This window comes from Drosophila obscura, unplaced genomic scaffold (assembly GCF_018151105.1).
Source record: "Drosophila obscura isolate BZ-5 IFL unplaced genomic scaffold, ASM1815110v1 contig_208, whole genome shotgun sequence".
NCBI lineage: Eukaryota > Metazoa > Arthropoda > Insecta > Diptera > Drosophilidae > Drosophila > Drosophila obscura.
Genome location: NW_024542799.1, coordinates 206,441 through 226,702, shown reverse-complemented (window position 1 = coordinate 226,702; position 20,262 = coordinate 206,441). Strand labels below are relative to the sequence as shown.

The following is a 20,262-nucleotide window of genomic DNA, read 5'->3' as shown; positions in this document are numbered from 1 at the left end:
CATCCGACACACAGCACAGCACAGAAGCGAGGGTTAGGCCAGGTTCGGCAGACAGCAGACAACAGACAGAGCCAAGAACCAAGAGGCCTTCTGGAATCTGCCAGCAGTACCAAGATGGTCGCAGCTTAATTATGGCCAAGAATGCCATTTGCATAATGTGCAAACCATACCAAACCAAACTCCACTCCACCGCACACACACACATGCAGTCCACAACAGAGCTTCTACTCACCACAGTGAGTGCAGGGCCGAGTGGATGCGAACCCCTTAGAGACCGAAAACCGCCACCATTTTGCATATAAAAGAGCACCAGCAACGTGCCGCACTTCTCTCTTCTTTCGGGCAGCGATCCAGTCACGATCGAGCCAAAAGCCTTGTGCAACACACACACAATCAAGCGGGAAAAAAGCCGGGCTTGGTCTTGGTAGTCAATAGAGCTTTCGTGTGGAACGCGTTTCAGAGTTAGTTACCCCGCTGTGGATCGTACACGATCTGTGTGTGCTGACACTGCAGAAAGCTCAACGGTGCTTGTATGCTCGAGCTCGACGCTTTCCAAAACCCACCACAGTGGCACGAAAGAGACGTCGTCGTGGCCGCCGTGTAATAAAAGAAGCAAATCCGACTTCGTCTGGGGCTTTGGTGTCAGAGAGGGGTTCGAGAAATTGTGCGCGGTTCGTAGCAGACAGTGTAAATGGAGCTTTGATAGCGATCGGAAGGACAAAACTTGCTCTCTGCCGTCGATCTCCAAAATCCAGTGTTTTTCCTTACTGTGTGTTATCCCAAAACGAACAAAAAAACAACCAAATCAAACTGTGCGCAAACGAACGAAACACTCAACAGATTTAAAGTCAGCTTCAAGTCAAAGATGGCAAAACTGTTTGTGGTTTTTGCCGTTCTGGCTTTGGCGGCCTTTAACGAAGGTAAGAAGGTCTCAGCTGAAATGAAACATATACTTTATGCTTCTCTCTGCTTCCACCTATAGTAGCTTTAAGTCTTTAGTTTTAATTATTGAAATGCAATTTGCATTTGACTCGGCTGGCTGGGTGGCTGGCTGGCTGGCGGAAGTTGTCAAGACATCAATTAAAATTGCTCGACTGGTTCGGCCTTCAGAAAAATGAAGGAAAAATAAAAAACAAAACGCAAAGGGGAAAATCAAAACGAAATTGAAAAGCAGTCTGCGAGATGTGAATGTGAGATTTAGTAACCTTGATTAAGCAAAAAAAAAAAAAAGGACGAGCAGATAAGTGGCTCCACTAGTTCGGGTAAACAACTTTCATTTTTCAAGGGAGCCCTGTACCTTGAGCAGAAGAGAAACCCATACCCATAACACATAACACATTCGACACTCTCGTTGACATTTGAGCTGCTGCTCTCTGGTACGTACGAATGCAGTTCGCAGATCGATCTCCTGGCGTGGCCAGCCGGAGCGACTCTTGACTTTGACAGGCCATCGATCATTATTATGAAGGCGAAACATACATAAATAAATACTGGCTTGTTGCGTCTCAGCTGGTGTTGCTGTTGCTGCTGCTGCTGTGCTGCCACTGTTGCCAGCTGTCAATTAACGGTTATGCAAATGTGGCAACTCCCCCTCTAGGCGGACTCCGACGCAGACGCGGACTGTTGCCAACTGCCAGCGAAATGCAAAATGTCAAAGTTATAGCGCAGGCGCAACAAGTTTTTGGAATGCCATGGAACAATTTCTGTTTCTATACAATACAGACAGACAGACAGACAGACAGACAAACAGACAATCAGAGAGACACAGCACACAGACAGATGGACAGATATTTTTGTGTTTCTGTGCTCGGTGCTGGTTCTCTGGTGACATCGTATTTCATAATGTCAAACGTGTTTGCTTCTGGCCAAAACAACCAGCCAGACGACATGCCATGTCTATATCTAAGCCATATACTATATAGCCATGCCAGTGCCCGTGCCCGACTTGATCTGTGTTTTTGTAACAGGAAGTGCCAGAGGCATGGCGACATGGCGACATGGTCCGCACCGCACCGCACCGAACCCAACCCAGCCCAACCCACATTCGCAATAGAAATTCTTCCGGTTTGGCAACTCACTCACTGACAAATGCAACCACACTCTGGTTTCCTCTTGCTCCTTCCATCCATTCACAGCCAATGCCAGCGATCCGCTGCTGCGATTCAAGCGCCAAGCTACCACCGAAGAGACCAAGAAGGAGGAGTCGTTCGAGAAGGAGCTGTGCAAGGACAAGGATGCCGGCGAATGGTTCCGCCTGGTTGCCGGCGAAGGCGACAACTGTCGCGACGTCATCCAGTGTACCTCATCGGTACGTTCAGCTACACAGCGCTACGAATTAATTTCTTCACTTGTATATACATCAACGACTAACATTTGTTTGCTTGCCCAAATTCTTCTTCTTATCCTTGCAGGGCCTGCAAGCCATTCGCTGTCCTGCCGGTCTGTACTTCGACATTGAGAAGCAGACTTGCGACTGGAAGGAGTCTGTGAAGAACTGCAAGTCCAAGAACAAGGAGCGTCGCGTGAAGCCTCTGCTCCACACGGACGAGCCACTCTGCCAGGATGGCTTCCTAGCCTGCGGCGATGGCAACTGCATTGAGCGCGGTCTCTTCTGCAACGGCGAGAAGGATTGCACCGATGGTTCCGATGAGAACACTTGTGGTGAGTGCCAGCATAAATAATATAACAATTATAGAAGAAGTAGTAGAGACTAGTAGAGAAAGAGCAGCAAAGATAGCAACGAAAGCGATGATAGTTTTATTCTTATGCTCGCATGTTCCCCCACAAAAACCCATGGCTACTAATTATATAAGTCCGATCATGAGACTGTGATTAATGATGTTTACCTTTCAAGCTATAGCCCCAATATCAAGTAAATTATTATGAGGATCCAGGATCGAACAAACGAACCAACGAATCAATTGCCCCATAATCCCTCGATCAGTCATTTAATTTTTGCAACACTTTTCTATTAATTTTGACATTTGACAACAATGATTCACAATGATTCAGCATCAGCGGGCGGGCGGGGCAGGGGGTACTTCTACTCAATAGAAGTAAGCCGCCAGATCTTGCATAGGATTGGCTTTCCCAAAATAGGCTGAGTATTATTACTCCATCATCTCAAAATGTAGTGTCTTCAAGTGGCTCAAATTTGTATATTCAAGCCTATGTATGTCTGTCTGTCTGTCTGTCTGCCTGTCCGCTTGTCTTGTCTTTTGGCCGGGCGCCAAGTTGAATTTCTTTCAGTTATTCCAGTCGCAACAAGAGTCGCACCTTAAAACCGGTTGACGGCATTTAAGACATTACTTCAATGCGACCATTACAACCCCGAGAGGGGGGCGGGAAGGACACAGACACAGACACTCCACTCGCCTCTCGAAAACTCCAGCAACGGCATACAAGTGTCTGTCTGGGATTCGGTTGGAGATTCGGGCATTCGAGGGGGGATCATTGGGATGGATGCCAATGACGCCTACAAGCAACGGATCCGAGCCGAGCCGATCCAATCCGTTCCGATCCGACTCTTGGCTGCATTGTTGCACAGATCCGCGGTACCGACCGGTTTCGTAAAGCCCTTAGCGGCGTCTCGGCCCCGACTCGAATCTCTAATGGGAATCGACTTTCGGGTGGAAATGTCAAGTGTGAAATGGAAACGAAATGTCAGACACAAAGACTGGGCTCCCCCTCCTCCGCCGACACCGTCTGGAGATCTCTCACATGAATTACCAAGATCTTCCACTCGTACCGCTCGTACATATGTTAGCCCCGCATATGAAATATTAAATCACTAATTAACAACATCGCAAGAGCGCTAACCTTGGACTTAATAGAAATCAAATCGAAGCAAAACAAAATGCCTCTCCATAGGCGTTCCGAAGCGCGTTCGATTCATGTGTAAATTAGCCTTACATAAGCGGCTTAAGAGACCCATACCCATACCCATACCAATTCCATTCCATTCGCCGCATTCGCATTTGTTTGTATATATTTTTAGCAATTGCAAAAAAGCCGCAAAAACTGAGCCGAAAAGAAACAGCAAAATAAATAAAATAAACATCGAAACAGCAGCAGCCAGCGCGTAAAAACCGCAGCTAATTTATAATAATGCCAATAATAACCGACACCGACGACTGGCATCGGGTCTGTCAGCGATGCGATTAGTATGAATATACATGGTATATATTGTATCTGTGCTCATACTTAACACGAGCGACATTTCCCAAGAGAGGCTCACATGGCATATAAACGATGCCTTTAAGAGCTAATTAATGCCGATCCGTACTTACACATCGGGCCATCACCCGGCCATCAGCCGCCGCCACCGGCGGGCTAGAAGCTCATTCTGAGACCTCGCTTCTGTGTAAATTGTTGCACATCGCGCTGGTTAAATGCATAGAAAATGCACAGCCCGAAGGCGTAACTTTTGAAATGCTCAGCGGACCATTAACTTATAAACAATTGAATAACCAAAGCCCAAGTTTAGCAGGCAAGTGCCTCCGTCTCACCTCGAGGCACGGTGCAATAAGGAAGCCCACGTCTACGTCTCAGTTAACCAAAATAAATGGCAGACACTTGAGGAGACCGCCGATTAAATGGTCATACTTTGTAGGTTTTTAGCACTAGAGGCAGCCAATGCAATAAGGAAAGTGTAATTCAAAATTTGGTAAGCAGTGTTAGACAAAGAAAAATATAGAAAAGATTGTGGGAAATTTTTACAAATTAAGGGGAATGTCGGTGAATATTCAAAAGGAGTTTGAGTTCATATTGGGAATAGATCAAGTCAATCGCAGCTATTTGCAAGCCTCTTAAGTCACACGTAAATTCCCCACAATAATTTATCAATCACCTCCAGTGATCCCGTCCCAACTTCATCATTCCATCTTCATCTTGACCACATCCTCTTCAGAAATAGCATTAATGACACTCAATAAGCCAGCTTACACATCTCAGCCGTAAATAAATAAAAGAAATAAAAGCAAAGCCCTAAAAAAAAGACAATAATAGCCGGGAATATGTTTAAGCAATGAATGCCGAATGCTGAATGCTGAATACTGAATGCTTCCCCGAACCGGTTCGGGATGACATAACACCTGGCTTTAACGACAGATTATTGGCAAATGTGCAAGAAAGAAAAAAAAAAATAAAGAGGGGAAAGGAAACAAGCCGAGACGACAGCCAGCAGAGACGCCGCACAAAAAGGTCAGAAGAGAGACAAAAGCCGGCAGTAGGCAGGCAGTAGATCCAACACAAAACCAAAAATAAATAAAAAGTGAAAAACTCTTGCTGTACAAAATGCTTTGGCCTTTGCCTGCCACACGTTGCCATTTCACTCGCCAAATAGCAAATAGCAAAAGGCAAATGCCAAATGAGACAACTCCAAAATAATTACCGCCAATTTCTATGAAAACTTTCGCAAATGATTCAAATTTGACGAGCCACCAGCCACGACCAGTGGCAAGTGGCAAGTGCAAGGCTTACCAATTGGTTTTGGCCCGCAAGCAGATAGCCCCTCATTTGCATATGGCCGACAAACGAATGGTCAACACGTGGTGGGTGCAGATGGAGGTGGGGGCAGGCATTCAGTCACCTACTGAGTGAACGAACGCTCCCTGAATCCCCGATCAGGCATGAAAATTGCTCATAAACCAAACCCCAGAAACACACAAAAACAAAAACAACAACAACAACAAATAACATCTAAAATAATAATGAAAGAAAAATAGATAGATATTGAGACTTCACGAGTGGAAGATTGTGTAGACATTTTCCATTCACTTTGCGTTTCGGTTTTCCCACCTCTCTTGATTGCTTTTCCAGACTGTGTCGGTTCATTGAACTAACCCCTCGCCCCGATCACAGCCACAGCCACAGGCACAGGCACAACCACAAGGCACATACCACACTCTGTACAGTTAGCTAATTGTTTAAATATTTATGTGAACAGTTGAGTGAACCTTTGCCGGCAAGCGCAAACGCAGGCAGAATACAAATAGCGACAGAAATAACACAAAGCAAATTAATTCCTGCAAAAGATCAAAAAACAAAAACCAATAGGGGGATACGTCCAGCATAAGATCTTATTTATATTTCACAATTCCTTGCTATATTTCTCGCTATATGACATTTGTTCTCTCTCTCTCTCTCTCCGCCAGATATCGACAACGATCCCAATCGCGCTCCTCCCTGCGATCCCGCTGTCTGTGTCCTGCCCGATTGCTTCTGCTCGGAGGACGGCACCTCGATACCCGGCGATCTGCCCGCCAAGGATGTGCCCATGATGATCACCATCACCTTCGACGATGCCATCAACAACAACAACATTGAGCTGTACAAGGAGATGTTCAAGGGGCGCAAGAACCCCAACGGCTGCGACATCAAGGCCACCTACTTCGTCTCGCACAAGTACACCAACTACTCGGCCGTCCAGGAGACAGCCCGCAAGGGTCACGAGATTGCCGTGCACTCGATCACGCACAACGACGAGGAGCGCTTCTGGTCGAACGCCACCGTTGACGACTGGGCCAAGGAGATGGCCGGCATGAGGATCATCACCGAGAAGTACGCCAACATCACCGATAACTCGGTGGTGGGCGTGCGCGCACCGTACCTGAGGGTGGGCGGCAACAACCAGTTCACGATGATGGAGGAGCAGGCCTTCCTGTACGACTCCACCATCACGGCGCCCCTGTCCAACCCCCCACTGTGGCCGTACACCATGTACTTCCGCATGCCCCACCGCTGTCACGGCAACCTGCAGAGCTGCCCCACCAGGTCGCACGCCGTCTGGGAGATGGTCATGAACGAGCTGGATCGTCGCGAGGATCCGGCCAACGATGAGTACCTGCCCGGCTGTGCCATGGTTGACTCCTGCTCGAACATCCTGACCGGCGATCAGTTCTACAACTTCCTGAACCACAACTTTGATCGCCATTACGATCAGAACCGCGCCCCTCTGGGTCTGTACTTCCATGCCGCCTGGCTGAAGAACAATCCCGAGTTCCTGGACGCCTTCCTCTACTGGATCGATGAGATCCTGGCCAACCACAACGATGTATACTTCGTGACGATGACCCAGGTGATCCAGTGGATGCAGAATCCACGCACCATCAGCGAGGTCAAGAACTTCGAGCCCTGGAGGGAGAAGTGCGTGGTCGAGGGCAAGCCCGCCTGTTGGGTGCCCAACACCTGCAAGCTCACGTCCAAGGAGGTTCCCGGGGAGACCATCAATCTGCAGACCTGTGTGCGGTGCCCCAATAACTACCCATGGGTCAACGATCCCACTGGCGATGGTTTCTTCTAAGTCAGCGAGCGAGATGATCTTCCCCAGCCCCAGTCCCACGTCCCTGTTCCCCCTTTCTTTGGCGAGCCTCCCTCCTTTCACGCCTAATTTCTACTGCAATCCAACCACTCGATCAATCGATTTTTTGAATTTCCTGCAAGACTTTTTTTAATATTTTTATTGACTGACTTCGATGCGTGAGGAGAAAAGCGCTGAGGCGCTTTCCGAGCGCCTCCCCCTGGCAAGTCTTTGCTGTGTTACGGTTACGTTGAAACAAGATGGAGAAAAGACGGAAAGAAAAGAAAAACTCTAAAACAAAAAAAACCAACAACAACAAGAGAAAATCAACAACATCCACACTTGTGTCTAAACTCTTTTTTGTAGTTTTACGTTAATTTGTATGTGTATATTTAAATGATAAAAAAATAAAAAACGAAAAAACCACAAAAAATTATATAAAAAAAACATCAAGAAAACAATTTATGGATTTCTCAATTTTATTTCTCTCATTTGCTTATCAAACACCCCAAGAAAAATGCATAAATGCAGATGGGATTATCATCCGAATATTATGGAGTTTTTTTTGGGCTGGCAACTAGCAACAGAAATATGAGATGGAATGGAATGGAGCCCCCTGGCGATGCCCAGCAACAGAAATCGAAACCGAAACCGAAACCGATAACCCGAAACAACAATAATTCAACCCAATTTGTATGCTATCTACCCACTGACTTACTAACCAGTTTTTCGGAATTATCCGACAGGAAAAAATAAGCCGCAAATTTGAATAACAATAACGCGTTTTTTCCTCTTTTATTTTAATATTTTTTTTTTTTTGGTGTTCAGTTTCGATTTCAGTTGGAGTTTCCGCGTGCCCCCCATCCCCCCGTCCGCCCATCCACCGTCAACCTCCTTCATATGTATGTTAATTTTCAGGTTTTCATTTTAGGCACCTAACACCGAACGCTCCAAAGTGTCGATCCGGTCTAGAATTAGATATATTAGTCTATAATATACACACATAAAGTATAAAATGCCTCTCAAGATTTGCTAATTTGTATGCGCACAAATGAATGCAGAAGCAGTAGGAGATGGCGATGGCGATGGAGGCAAGGAGATTTGGCTATGGAGATGGCAAAACTGGTTCTTGGGCCTGGTTCGACGGCGATTCGGTTCGGGGTGCGACATGGGCTTGGGCTTGCTTTTTGGGGGCTCTTTGCGCAATCCCCAAACAAATCGAAAATGTTGCTAATTAATTTTAAGCATTGCAAATTTTTTGCTGGAAATACCACAAATATTCACAGACACATATGAACTGAATATGATATACGTATATTTATATGCTTTACACACTTATTTTGCTGCACAAATGAATATTATTTTTTTGTTTTTTTTTTTTGCTACGAATTCGACGCATAAATAAGTTTTATCACCAATCAAGGTAAGCGGCTCTCTGAGGCTCCAAAAAGTGGCCCAAAAAACAAGTTCCCTACGATCACCAGTCTGTCTGTGTGTGTGTGTGTGTGTGAGTGTCTTTTGGTGTTGGTGTGTTGTATCTGTGTGAGTGTAACTTGAGCAAACTTTTACTTTTTCCAAGCTGAGGTAAGTGAACTAGTTGTAAAGTGGGCGATTTGCATAAATTGCACACGGGACGACGACGACGACGACAAACGCGCAGCAGCAGGTAGGACAGCCTCCTCTGCTGCTGCTGCTGCTGCTGCACAGTGGATCACAGCCGATTAGGGATTAAGGATAAAGTACACCGCAAACTATGCACAGATTGGAGATGTTAACTATAGGAATGAGAAGAACTCTACTTGAAGTAGAATTAAATCTAAATTTTAAATCCTAATCTATCCACTGCTCTTCCAATTCTCTGCGCTGAAGGGGACTCTCCCTTCCCTTTCCAACTTCTATTAATTTCAGCAATTATCTCTCTCTGCTGCGATACTCCAATACTCCAATTGAATCCTCCACTTTCACTGCCTTTTCGCGCCTTCCCTACCACTGTGCAATGCGTTGCGGCGGGCTCCCCAACTACATAATTCTCGAATAAGCTTCCTGGTTCTCAGACTCTCACTCCATTTTGTGTGAATATGTAAGTTATTGCCAATTCGGGTGACGTCAATGCGACAAGGTGATCCAGACGAGACACAACCAGGTGTTGGAGCTGTGACGTTGCCCTGGGGGGACGGGGCAGAGCTGGTGGGACGATCGGCAGAAGAGAGGCCCCAGGCCAACACAGTCAAAACAGTTGGCGGATTTTGACGAGCTGCCCGCAAGAAATAATTGCATAATAATGAAGTCGGCAAACAGTTAAAAATGTTTAAAAAACACACACAAAAAAAAAAAGAAAAGAAACAAATCGCAGCTGATTGCAGATGAGTTTTCAAATGGAAATGAAAATTGAAAGTCAAAGACAAACACACACACACAAATCCATATTTATGGAGAGACACACAGACAGGGGAGACACGCACATTGTCTTAAATACTGAAGTTATACTAAAAAGAAAGTCCGTTATTTGCTGCAGGCCTTCGATGCTCTTGGCTTGCCATAAATTAAACGCCTCCTCCCCCCTATACGTCCCCCGGCGCGGATCGAAGCTGATGATGACGATGATAGGGAGAGCAAGAAGGAGAAGAGACAACAAAGAAGAAGAAGAAGAAGGGTGGTGAGGGGTCCGTTATGCAATTTCAGCTCGCGTTTTTTTTTTTGATTTTTTTTATGGTTATGCATTTCTTTTACAGTTTACAGGCTCATCTTCAACTTCGACTTCGACTTGGCTTGGTTTATTGTCTTGGCCATCACACCACACCAGCACCAGCACCAACAGCACACACCATACACCATTTCCTTCATTAACAATTCCGTTTTTGTACGGTTTTCTGAAGCAGCAATTTCTCTTTTTCTTAGCTTCCAGTTGAGACTGCAGCTTAATTGCTCTGCTGCTTAAGGACAGCTTTAGCTAGTGCTAGAAAAGTTTCAAGCATTGACACAGCCACATTTAAATCAGCCAAAATTGATTATCGTTTTGCATCTGCAGTTGGTATGCAAAATAGTTAATTTGCGTTAATTGATCGAAGGACCATGGCAAAAGCACACGGCTGGGCGTTGTTGGTTTGTCTTATTATTGTTGGATTTTTATTTGTACAGATCAAAAGTGTGTCACTCACTTTGTAAACTCGTATTGACGACCTTTCCAAAGCAAAGCCACACAGCAGCTGGCGAAAAAAAAAATGGTTAAAACGCTTACAAATTTAAATCAAATCGGAAACAATAATAACAACAACACACAGCCACAAAATCGAGGGCAGCTAAATTATGTAAATCCGTAAAACCCATGGAAAAAATAAAAAAGATGATAAAATAAAACGATTTTCACTCTTCATCTGGTCAACGCTTTGGGGTGCCCATTGCCCATTGCCCATTGCCCATCATATCATCAACATTTTCACTCTAATTGAAAAACCAGTTTTAACAGTTGATTAAACAGCGGAAAGAAGCAGCAAAGTAATAATAATAATCAGCTTTTTTTTTGTGTTTTTGTTGGCTTTCGGGCTTTCCGATGAGATTGAGGGATTATATCACACCAGAGCGCAGAAATTAATTGTAACTAAGTAAAAAAAAGAAAAAAAAAAAAAAAACCTGCAATCGGCAACCAATTTTGCAACCAGCATCAAGAAGAAGGTGAACCGCTTTTTGCAGCATCTTCGTGCCAAGTGGCACGACGACAACCTTCAACCGTGTTGTGCCGCCACTCCACTCCAATTGTTGACTCCAGCTGGCAATTGGTAAATCGCAATTAAAACGTAATTGTGATCTGTGGCAATTCCAAGAATTTTCCAGCACACCCGCTGCAAAATGCTCATACGCCACGTTGGCTTGGCCTTTCTGTACATATTCTGATTTGCCTCGGGCACTCTGCGCGACACCACAGAACGACAGACAGAACTCGTTTTCAAGTTCAGGAAATGGCTATGCAATATGTACAATGTACATAAACTCGAAATACTCGAATAAATTGCATTAACACGCCACCAGCCAACAGACAACAGACAACAGCCAACAGACACCAGCCGATTCCTTCTAGATCGGACACGAATCAAATTTAATTGACATGGCCCTGTCCATTGGTCCATTCGGTTGGTCAAGCATTTATCAGTGGCTAAGCGATGCAGTCAAGAAAAAACAAAACAAAAAGCAAAAGGGGGAAACCATTGGAGAAACACTTGACACGAATCGTGTTGATGATCAATTGCTCTATTCAAAGGTAAAATGGGAATATAAATCAAGTCTTAGAGGGTGTGCTGATAAAATGAATGGAAAACAGATAGCAAACAGTAGCTAAAGCACACGCTTTTCAGCTTTACTGCTTTGCAGTTCCTTTTTTACAGAAGAAACAGATTTTTCGTGGCATTCGTGGAGGGTCTTCAAGAGATATTCGACAATCATTAACACATCCCAAGGCACTCTTATTTCTCAAAACCCTTGAGACATGTACCGCCCCCCAAACTCCGACTGAAGAATGCTTAACTCCAAATCTTCTGATGGCTCATTCCCTAAGCAAATATTGACCGTTTCCTGTTGAACCTCTTGCATCCCGTTACAAAGTGGATGGGGATGGGAGTGTGCTCTGAGCACACAAGGTTGCTGCTGATTTCATATCCGCAAACATGCTCCGTTTGGTTGCTGTCGCTGCGGCGGTTGTTTCTGCATGTGAACACACACTCCACTCCACTCCGATCCGCTCTGGAATCGCTTATTGAATAACAGGGCCTGGCCCTTAAATTGTGTGCCTGCTGCTGCGCCCCTGCATCTCACTTCCATCTGCTTTACATAACAGCGAACGGAGAGTGCAAAAAGCAGGTAAACAGCAGGCGAAAACAGTTAACAACGGCATCATTAATTTGACATTAATTAAAAAGAAGAGTTTCGGAGGGAGTAAAGCCAAAGACAGAGCCAACGACAGATGCAGAGATGGAGTTAAATTTAACAGCCGGTGACTCAGTGACAATCGAAAACAAGACTCTCTTTTTGCTGGAATACCTGCGGCAGGCAGGCAGCAGAGGTTTAATAACCTTTTAGTGTCTTAGCCACGCTAACAAGAATTTTATGCGACCGATGTGTTTGGCATAACCAATCTCCGGCAGACACTGGGCAGGCTCATCGTAAGTTCCAGGCCCCAACCAACCTCAGAGGGTCTTTTCATATGCAACGCGTGTCCGAGTGGCAATTGGGATTCTCGTATCGTTTGGGTGAAAATAAAAAGTACTCGTAACTAGACACACACACACACACTAGAAACGTGTGAAAGAAATCAGAAGAGAAGTGTCACAAACAAAAAAAGAGTAGAAAAACAGTTACGAAATCGAGATTCTGCATAATAATAGTTGAAGGCAAGTAGAATCGAGAGATAATCAAGCCGAAGCCAAAGCCGTGTCGCAGATGTTCAAACAAAAGACTTGGCAATTCAGGGTCAGTGGCAGAATGAGATTGATGGGACTTTGGATTTGATTTATGTCTAAGATGACAGACGCAGACGATCAGAGACGATGACTAACTAATAGTATAGAGCCCAGCCCAGCCCAGCCCAGCCCTAAGCCGAACCCGAACTCCCAAAAAAAAACACCAGCAAGCCCCAGAGGTGCAGTCAGACAAGTCACCCACACAATTGAGCATAAAATACATACATATTCCCATATCTGTATAATCCCGCGCTCCCACCTGCGCCTATAAATGCTAATTAACCTTTCTTCACACTCGCACACACACACACACAGAAACACACACACAGAGACAGGAGAGCCGAGTCGAGCTGCTCGGCTCGCCCTCATGCCTTGGCATTTTCAAATACGTTCCACAAGAGTGGCCCCCAGCCCGAGCGTTACCCCGTCGAAAGCTCTGCGCCGGCGCGACGGTTTGCTGTCCGTGTGGCCGTGTGTTGAGTTTTCGAGCCCCAAAAGTCACCACACGGCAGTGGCCAAGACACACCACGGCTTAATAAATAGAACTCGTTGGCCCCGGCCAACACCTAGTGTAATCGTGGCTGTGTATTGGAAGAGTGCTCCGTTCACTCCACTTCCATCCGACCATCCGATCATTCGATCATCATCCCCCCACACAGAGTCCAAAGACAGGGTTTTGTTCATTCCGTTGCTGTGTGCGCAAATGTTAGTCAAGTTTCATAAAAAGTTTCTCTCTGTACTACATGCATACCTAACTCTACATGTATAATAATAATCTTTCGATTCAAAGTGATTTTGTGTGTTGGCTAATCCAATCTCTGTTTTTGCTGTCTATTTTTGCTGATTTAGAAGGCGCTAAAAAAAACAAAAGATGGCGCGTACCCATTGGGCACTTTTTGTGTCCATTATGTGCCTGTGTATGGCAGCTGGTGAGTACTCGAAATTAGTTGTACTTAGAGCTTAAGTGGCAGCCACAGACACATAGCCACGTCGGCTTCGCCCAATTGACCTTTATCGGTGGAAACTCCACGGCAACTTTTTGCAAGGTTGCAGAAAAAAAAATAAAACATAAAAAAACGCACAGAGGAAAAGACAAAGACAAAACAAACCACTCCGCTTCGGTCGTTGGCCAAGGTAAATAAACTTGAAAAAAGATGATCGAAAATATCGGAGTTGTTGCAAGTCATTAGCGGCATGCGATCGATCAAATTTATCCTTCGATCGGTGATGCAATAACCCAAAACCAGAAACCAGAAACCGCTGAACGAACATCAGATTGAGATTGAGATTGCGCTGGAGATGAAAAGACAATCGAAAAGGAAACCAAGAAAACTGTGGCATGAGGACGAAACCGGAGCTGGCCACAAGCCAATCAAAAAAAATTAGCATAGGCAAAACGAGCAAAACCTGCGGCTGGCTGGCTGACGGGCTGGCTGGCTGGCTGGCTGGCTGGATCGGTTCCGTTTGAATATATTTTTGGACTCGGCAACGTTGTTTATGCAATATCATTTTAATGTTGAACTGAAAACGGGTTTCCAATACGCCAACAACAGCAACAACAACAACAACAACAGCAGTTAGCCAATCTACGAACCCGTTTGAGCAGACACCTTACATGTGAAACTGCCAGTCAACATCATCGGGCAGGCACATTCCCCATTTCCATTTCGAGATGAATATGGGGATATGGCCATGTCTGCGCCTATAAATGGGAGGGAGCTGCTGCTGCAGGCTGGAGCGCCCCCGAGGCTTTCCGTTGCCCTTTCGCTTTCATTTGAACGCGGCAAGATGATGATAAAACGTTGGCTATGAACAAAAATGAGAGTTGTTTTGGGTCGTTCGGCTAGAAGTGGTACTCGTACTGGTACTGGTACTGGCACTCGTATTTCCCCACAAGCACAGACCAAACCGGTTGAAAGTCGTTCGGTTCGTTCGCGTTGGCAGTACGAAAACAGTTAAGCCATTAAAGCCATTATGAGGTGTGGCTAATTAGGAGTGCCTTTAAGCCCATAGAACAGGCTAAGATTTAACACACACAATAATTCGGAAGCCAGACAGAAAATGTATCAGAATTCAATAGAATAATTAAATGATATAAAATTGATACACTCTTGACACATAATAATATTAATAGCCATAAATAAATAAATAAATAAATGGAATATAATATCCAATGAATTCGATAATTATTCCCATGACTTACACACTTTCTTATAAGCAACCAGACTCATTTATTCCATTTCAAACAGGAAAATCCCAGCAGGAGAAGCTGGAGGGCGTCGATGTCGAGGAGGTATGTGCGGATCGTCCCGCCGACGAGTACTTCCGCCTGGAGGCCGATGGCGACTGCCGCGAGGTGTACAGGTAAGGGAGCAACACTCCAAGCAACTATCAGATTGTCCGTTTATTTCTGCAGTCTATATGGCTATGCTATTTGTTCTTACAACCAACCAACCAACTCTTTGCACCTCTTTGTATCGGTATCGAAAGGTGCGACAGCGCCGGTGAAGATGGCAGCAATCGCCTGGCACCGATTAAATGTGCCGGCGGCTTGGCGTTCGATGTTTTGCGACAGCTTTGCGATTGGAAATCGAACGTGAAGAATTGCGATGTCCAAGAAAGTAAGTGGGGCCCACTAGAGGCCACAACCACCCACTCCGGATAGTAACTTCTAAAGGCTTCCCAGCCCCAAAAAACAGCCTCCCATCTTCCACCCACCTAACTCTGTCTCTGCCTCTCTGTCCCTCTGTCTTTGTCTATCTGTCTCCTCTCACTGTGTCTATTCGTATGTCGTATGTGTGTGCGCATCGCATCTCATTGTGCGTTTTGTTGTGTCTGTGTTACTAAAACCAAATTCAAACTCAAACCAAAACCAAACAAAACAAAACCAAATTAAAAAAAACTTCCCCCCTTGAAATATCGTTCGTGTCATTGCATAATTACCACCCAGACTCCACCCCCACCACACCCTTAATTGAAGACTCCCACCCACTTAGTGCCAAAGTTCTTTTAGCTAGCCAAAGAGTGTAGAGATGCAACAGCAACAGCTGATAGCTGATAGCTGACAGCTGATAGCAACATGAAACATCCAACAACAACAACAAAATGAACTTTATTTTTTAGATGTACTAAATCGGGTTTGAAAGAAATTCAGTGTCCCTCCGGTTTGGCCTTTGATGTGATCAAACAGACCTGCGACTGGAAGGCCAAGGTGACCAATTGCAATGAGAAAGAGAGTAAGTGTGACGAAACAACAACAACAACTACAACAACCAACCAAGCTAGACAACCACCAAACAAAAACAAATCAAAACAAAAATAAATCAAAAATCAAATATAAAATCTCCTGGAACCAAAACAACACTTGTACATACAGTAGTCAGCAATGTTAGATTCGGAACTTTGGTAGAATCAAATCCGTTAACACACTCCAAAATCCAATTACCAAACAACACAATCCTAACCAATCCGCACCACAAAATGGTGTGTGATCCCCACTACCCACTGCCCACTAACCCCCCTACCAATCTCACCAATCAGCCGCACTAACCGCACTGCACCCATGCACTCATATGTATGTATACTTCCCATTTCAAAATTTAGACATTGGTTGTCACTAACCGAAACAACTTTTAGGCATAAGATCCACAGAAGATCCTTGATCTAACCCACCAAACCATCCACCTCTCTCATCCTCTCATTCGCACGTTTCCATAGAGCCCCGCAAGGCGCAGCCCATCCTGAAGACGGATGAGCCCATCTGTCCCGAGGGTAAGCTGTCCTGCGGTGACGGCGAGTGCCTGGACAAGGAGCTCTTCTGCAACGGCAAGCCCGACTGCAAGGACGAGTCCGATGAGAACGCCTGCTGTAAGTGTCACTGGCCACCATTGATCTCTGATCCCCTTCTAAGCCACAGACTAAACTCCCAACTCAACAGCTGTCGATGAGGATCCGAACCGTGCGCCCGAGTGCGATCCCACTCAGTGCGCCCTGCCCGATTGCTTCTGCTCGGCGGACGGAACCCGCATTCCCGGCGGAATTGAGCCCCAGCAGGTGCCCCAGATGATCACCATCACCTTCAATGGTGCCGTCAACGTGGACAACATCGATCTGTACGATGATCTGTTCAATGGGCAGCGCCAGAACCCCAACGGCTGCTCCATCAAGGGCACATTCTTCGTCTCGCACAAGTACACCAACTACTCGGCCGTGCAGGATCTGCACCGTCGCGGCCACGAGATCTCCGTGTTCTCGCTGACGCACAAGGACGAGCCCAACTACTGGTCCGGCGGCAGCTACGACGACTGGCTGGCCGAGATGGCCGGTTCCCGATTGATTGTTGAGCGTTTTGCCAACATCACCGACGGCTCGATCATCGGCATGCGTGCCCCCTACCTCCGTGTGGGCGGCAACAAGCAGTTCGAGATGATGGCGGATCAGTTCTTCGTGTACGACGCCTCAATCACCGCCTCCCTGGGCCGTGTGCCCATCTGGCCCTACACCCTCTACTTCCGCATGCCCCACAAGTGCAACGGCAATGCCCACAACTGCCCATCCCGTAGCCACCCCGTCTGGGAGATGGTCATGAACGAGCTGGATCGTCGCGATGACCCAACCTTCGATGAGTCTCTGCCCGGTTGCCACATGGTCGACTCCTGCTCGAACGTTGCCTCTGGCGAGCAGTTTGCGCGCCTTCTGCGCCACAATTTCAACCGCCACTACAACAGCAACCGCGCCCCTCTGGGTCTGCACTTCCATGCCTCGTGGCTGAAGTCCAAGAAGGAGTACCGCGACGAGCTGGTCAAGTTCATCGAGGAGATGCTCGGCCGCAACGATGTGTTCTTTGTGACCAATCTGCAGGTGATCCAGTGGATGCAGAACCCCACCGAGCTGAATTCGCTGCGCGACTTCCAGGAGTGGAAGGAGAAGTGCGATGTCAAGGGACAGCCCTACTGCTCCCTGCCCAATGCCTGCCCACTGACCACTCGGGAGCTGCCCGGCGAGACGCTGCGCCTGTTCACGTGCATGGAGTGCCCCAATAACTATCCCTGGATCCTCGATCCCACTGGCGACGGCTTCTCCGTCTAAGGAACGCTCTCCTGCTCTTTTATTCTTATTCTTTTCCAAAACCAACAAGAGAACAACTTATAGTAGTTCCACCGAGAGTCTGATAAACTAAAAAACACCTATAAATCCCTTACAAACAAGCAAACAAACAAAAACAAAAACAAAATCAATATGTTGAACCATCTACAAAAAAAAATACTCAATTTGTTGCATCTTGTGTGATCCTAAAGTTTCGTTTCTCTTCTCCCCCACTCCCTCTATCTATCTATTATTTATGCAAATCTTCTCTTTTCCGTCTCGTCTCTCACTTTCCACTTTCTATACTCGAAAATATCTGCTGTTTGTCTTTCGTCTGTCAACTCCTTCTAATGTCTATATCTTTTTCTTGATCTGCTCGAACTATTTCTGCTTCGTTTCTCATTTATGTTGATGATAAAAGTGATTTGTTTTTTAATTTACTTCGCTGCTTTCTTTGATCTGTTCAAAGATTATTTTTCACAAACAAAACAAAACAAAAACAAAAAACCAAGCGCCAAAAATCGCAGCAGCAAACAAATATCTTCGTAATTGTATAAGTATTTTTTATAAGAAAAATATAAAAAATATATAAAAAAAAATAATAATAATAATATTACTTACTGGTTTTAATGTGGGAATAACATCAGAGGAAAAGCAATCCACGAATGAATATTTCCTGGTGCAGCTACAAAGATTATAATTTAAAAAAATCAAAAACGAATAAATAATAAGCAAGAAATAAGAATAAGTTTTGGTTGTTGTTGTTAGTAGTGCTAGTCTATAGATTTTATTCTCGCACATGCATTGCTCTCTGGTCTGGTTAATTATTCTCGACAGCTACGTTTTATGTTAGTTAATGTTATTAGACGGCATTGAACCAAGATTGTATTTGGGTTAGGAGTTAGAAGTAGAGACAGAGAGAGAGAGAGAATTATAGCCACAGACGCACTTGTTGGTCCCAACTGGTCGAGGCTAGACACATGCCATTGGGGCACAGGCTGATGCAAGTAATCCGATTCTCGTGTCCAGACAGTGTGCCTATGGCAGAAACAGAGACAAGAAGAAACAAAAGAAGAAATCGATATTAGCATTTGCAGAGTTTCCCCCACCATACCATCCCCATTCCCATCCACCAATACCCACCCGTATGCCTCTGTTTCATCGTATCCCACGAGTGCACCATGCCCTCAATGCCGCCGCACATTAGGTAGCGCCCGCTGGTCGATAGAGCTAATGAGCACAACACAAAATCAGATTAAAAATTGTCAAAAGTCAAGGCGAAAGCCGCCCGAAAGACGCACCGCACGAAGTGAAGCCCGTGTTCTTCTGGGGTGGCTCGTACTTTCCGATTTGTTGATCCGACCGCAAGTCGTACAAGCGCGCCGTCTGATCCTCCGAGCAGGAGGCAAAGCCAAAGCCATTTGGATGGTACTGTCCCAAAAAAAAAAACATAATCAAATGGTGAACCTTGTCAGAGACGAAAACGGAAAGATGTACTCACGCAAACAGAGGAGACATCCATGTCGTGGCCAAAGAACATCTGCTTGTGGCCCTGTTCGCGTACATCCCACAATTTGGCAGTTTTGTCCACAGAGCCGGTTATATAGGTCTGCATATCGGGGGACAGCGAGAGACCAGCAATATCGCCAGCATGCCCATTGAAATCCATTGTCTTGACACCCTTCTCCAGATCCCAATGGCAGCTACAACGATATTTGAGTTAGTTAGTACAGACAAGTCCACAAATCTATTTGGGATGCCTTACATCTTCATGTCACCCGAACCGGTGATCAAATGGCCGTCATCGAGGAAACCGACAGGAGCTGAGGAAGCCCTCGTAGCCCACCAGTTCGCGCACCATTTTGGCCACGCCCGAGGCATCGCGATTGTTCACATCATAGACAGTGCAGGCGTTATCCATGCCGCCGCAGGCTACGAAATTGCCCGATGGCGAGAAGGCCACCGTCATCACCCAGGCCGATCGCAAGGGTATGATCTGCACTTTGTTCATTGTCCATGTGTCCCAGATGATCAGTTTGCCATCCAGCGAGCCAGTGACGCAGTGGCGCGAATCGCCAGCGAAATGCACCGAGTTGACCTTGTTGATGTGACCCTTGAGAATCTTCTTCGATGAGAAGCGGATCTTGGTCACATCGCTCATGTCGCCGCATTTGTCGGCCAATGTGCAATCCGCCTTGGCCTTTTGGTCATCCTGCAACGAGATGAAAATTGATTTTAGATCCCATTGGATTGGAGGAACTCTGCCGCTAAATGTGCAACCTGAAACTTCTTTATCATGCCATTGATCTCGTCATATAGGGCCTGTGTTTCTGGATCAATTTTCGGCATGATTGAGCATTAATCGAGGGACGAAATTTTAGCTGAATGTTGATTTATATCGCACCGCGTCGCAAAACAAACTAAATG

At 45.8% G+C, this 20,262-nt stretch overlaps 3 protein-coding genes across 5 annotated transcripts; 2 read left to right on the top strand and 1 right to left on the bottom strand.

Annotated features, from left to right (window-relative positions):
• Positions 1-361: 361 nt before the first annotated feature.
• On the top strand, positions 362-7,735 carry LOC111080496 (chitin deacetylase 1). The gene is made up of 4 exons (XM_022376134.2): positions 362-920; positions 2,136-2,308; positions 2,412-2,661; positions 6,156-7,735. Exons 1-4 carry the CDS (start codon positions 866-868, stop codon positions 7,301-7,303), a joined length of 1,626 nt encoding a protein of 541 aa, XP_022231826.2. The 5' UTR covers positions 362-865; the 3' UTR covers positions 7,304-7,735.
• A 5,578-nt stretch (positions 7,736-13,313) lies between these two features.
• On the top strand, positions 13,314-18,373 carry LOC111080495 (chitin deacetylase 1). 3 transcript variants are annotated; one of them, XM_022376130.2, is made up of 6 exons: positions 13,314-13,455; positions 13,600-13,679; positions 14,976-15,114; positions 15,241-15,371; positions 16,468-16,617; positions 16,688-18,373. In XM_022376130.2, exons 2-6 carry the CDS (start codon positions 13,622-13,624, stop codon positions 17,836-17,838), a joined length of 1,629 nt encoding a protein of 542 aa, XP_022231822.1. In that variant the 5' UTR covers positions 13,314-13,455; positions 13,600-13,621; the 3' UTR covers positions 17,839-18,373. The 3 variants fall into 3 exon arrangements, with proteins under 3 accessions (XP_022231822.1, XP_022231825.1, XP_022231824.1); XM_022376133.2 differs by having other exon boundaries at positions 13,315-13,455; positions 15,000-15,114; XM_022376132.2 differs by lacking the exon at positions 15,241-15,371 and adding an exon at positions 15,874-15,986 and having other exon boundaries at positions 13,315-13,455.
• A 224-nt stretch (positions 18,374-18,597) lies between these two features.
• Positions 18,598-20,262, bottom strand: LOC111080497 (guanine nucleotide-binding protein subunit beta-2). The gene is given in 7 exon segments (XM_022376135.2): positions 18,598-18,873; positions 18,979-19,065; positions 19,137-19,266; positions 19,337-19,538; positions 19,601-19,647; positions 19,649-20,047; positions 20,116-20,262. Coding segments are annotated over 7 exon segments (1,041 nt in total). The 5' UTR covers positions 20,185-20,262; the 3' UTR covers positions 18,598-18,766.

What these genes read in the sequence shown, in the direction of transcription:
- LOC111080496 (XM_022376134.2), top strand. Translation starts at nt 866, where the DNA reads ATGGCAAAACTGTTTGTGGTTTTTGCCGTTCTGGCTTTGGCGGCCTTT. An exon ending in TTTGGCGGCCTTTAACGAAG is followed by an intron (nt 921 to 2,135) that starts GTAAGAAGGTCT and finishes ATCCATTCACAG; the next exon opens with CCAATGCCAGCGATCCGCTG. An exon ending in TCATCCAGTGTACCTCATCG is followed by an intron (nt 2,309 to 2,411) that starts GTACGTTCAGCT and finishes TTATCCTTGCAG; the next exon opens with GGCCTGCAAGCCATTCGCTG.
- LOC111080495 (XM_022376130.2), top strand. Translation starts at nt 13,622, where the DNA reads ATGGCGCGTACCCATTGGGCACTTTTTGTGTCCATTATGTGCCTGTGT. An exon ending in GTGCCTGTGTATGGCAGCTG is followed by an intron (nt 13,680 to 14,975) that starts GTGAGTACTCGA and finishes ATAAGCAACCAG; the next exon opens with ACTCATTTATTCCATTTCAA. An exon ending in GACTGCCGCGAGGTGTACAG is followed by an intron (nt 15,115 to 15,240) that starts GTAAGGGAGCAA and finishes CGGTATCGAAAG; the next exon opens with GTGCGACAGCGCCGGTGAAG.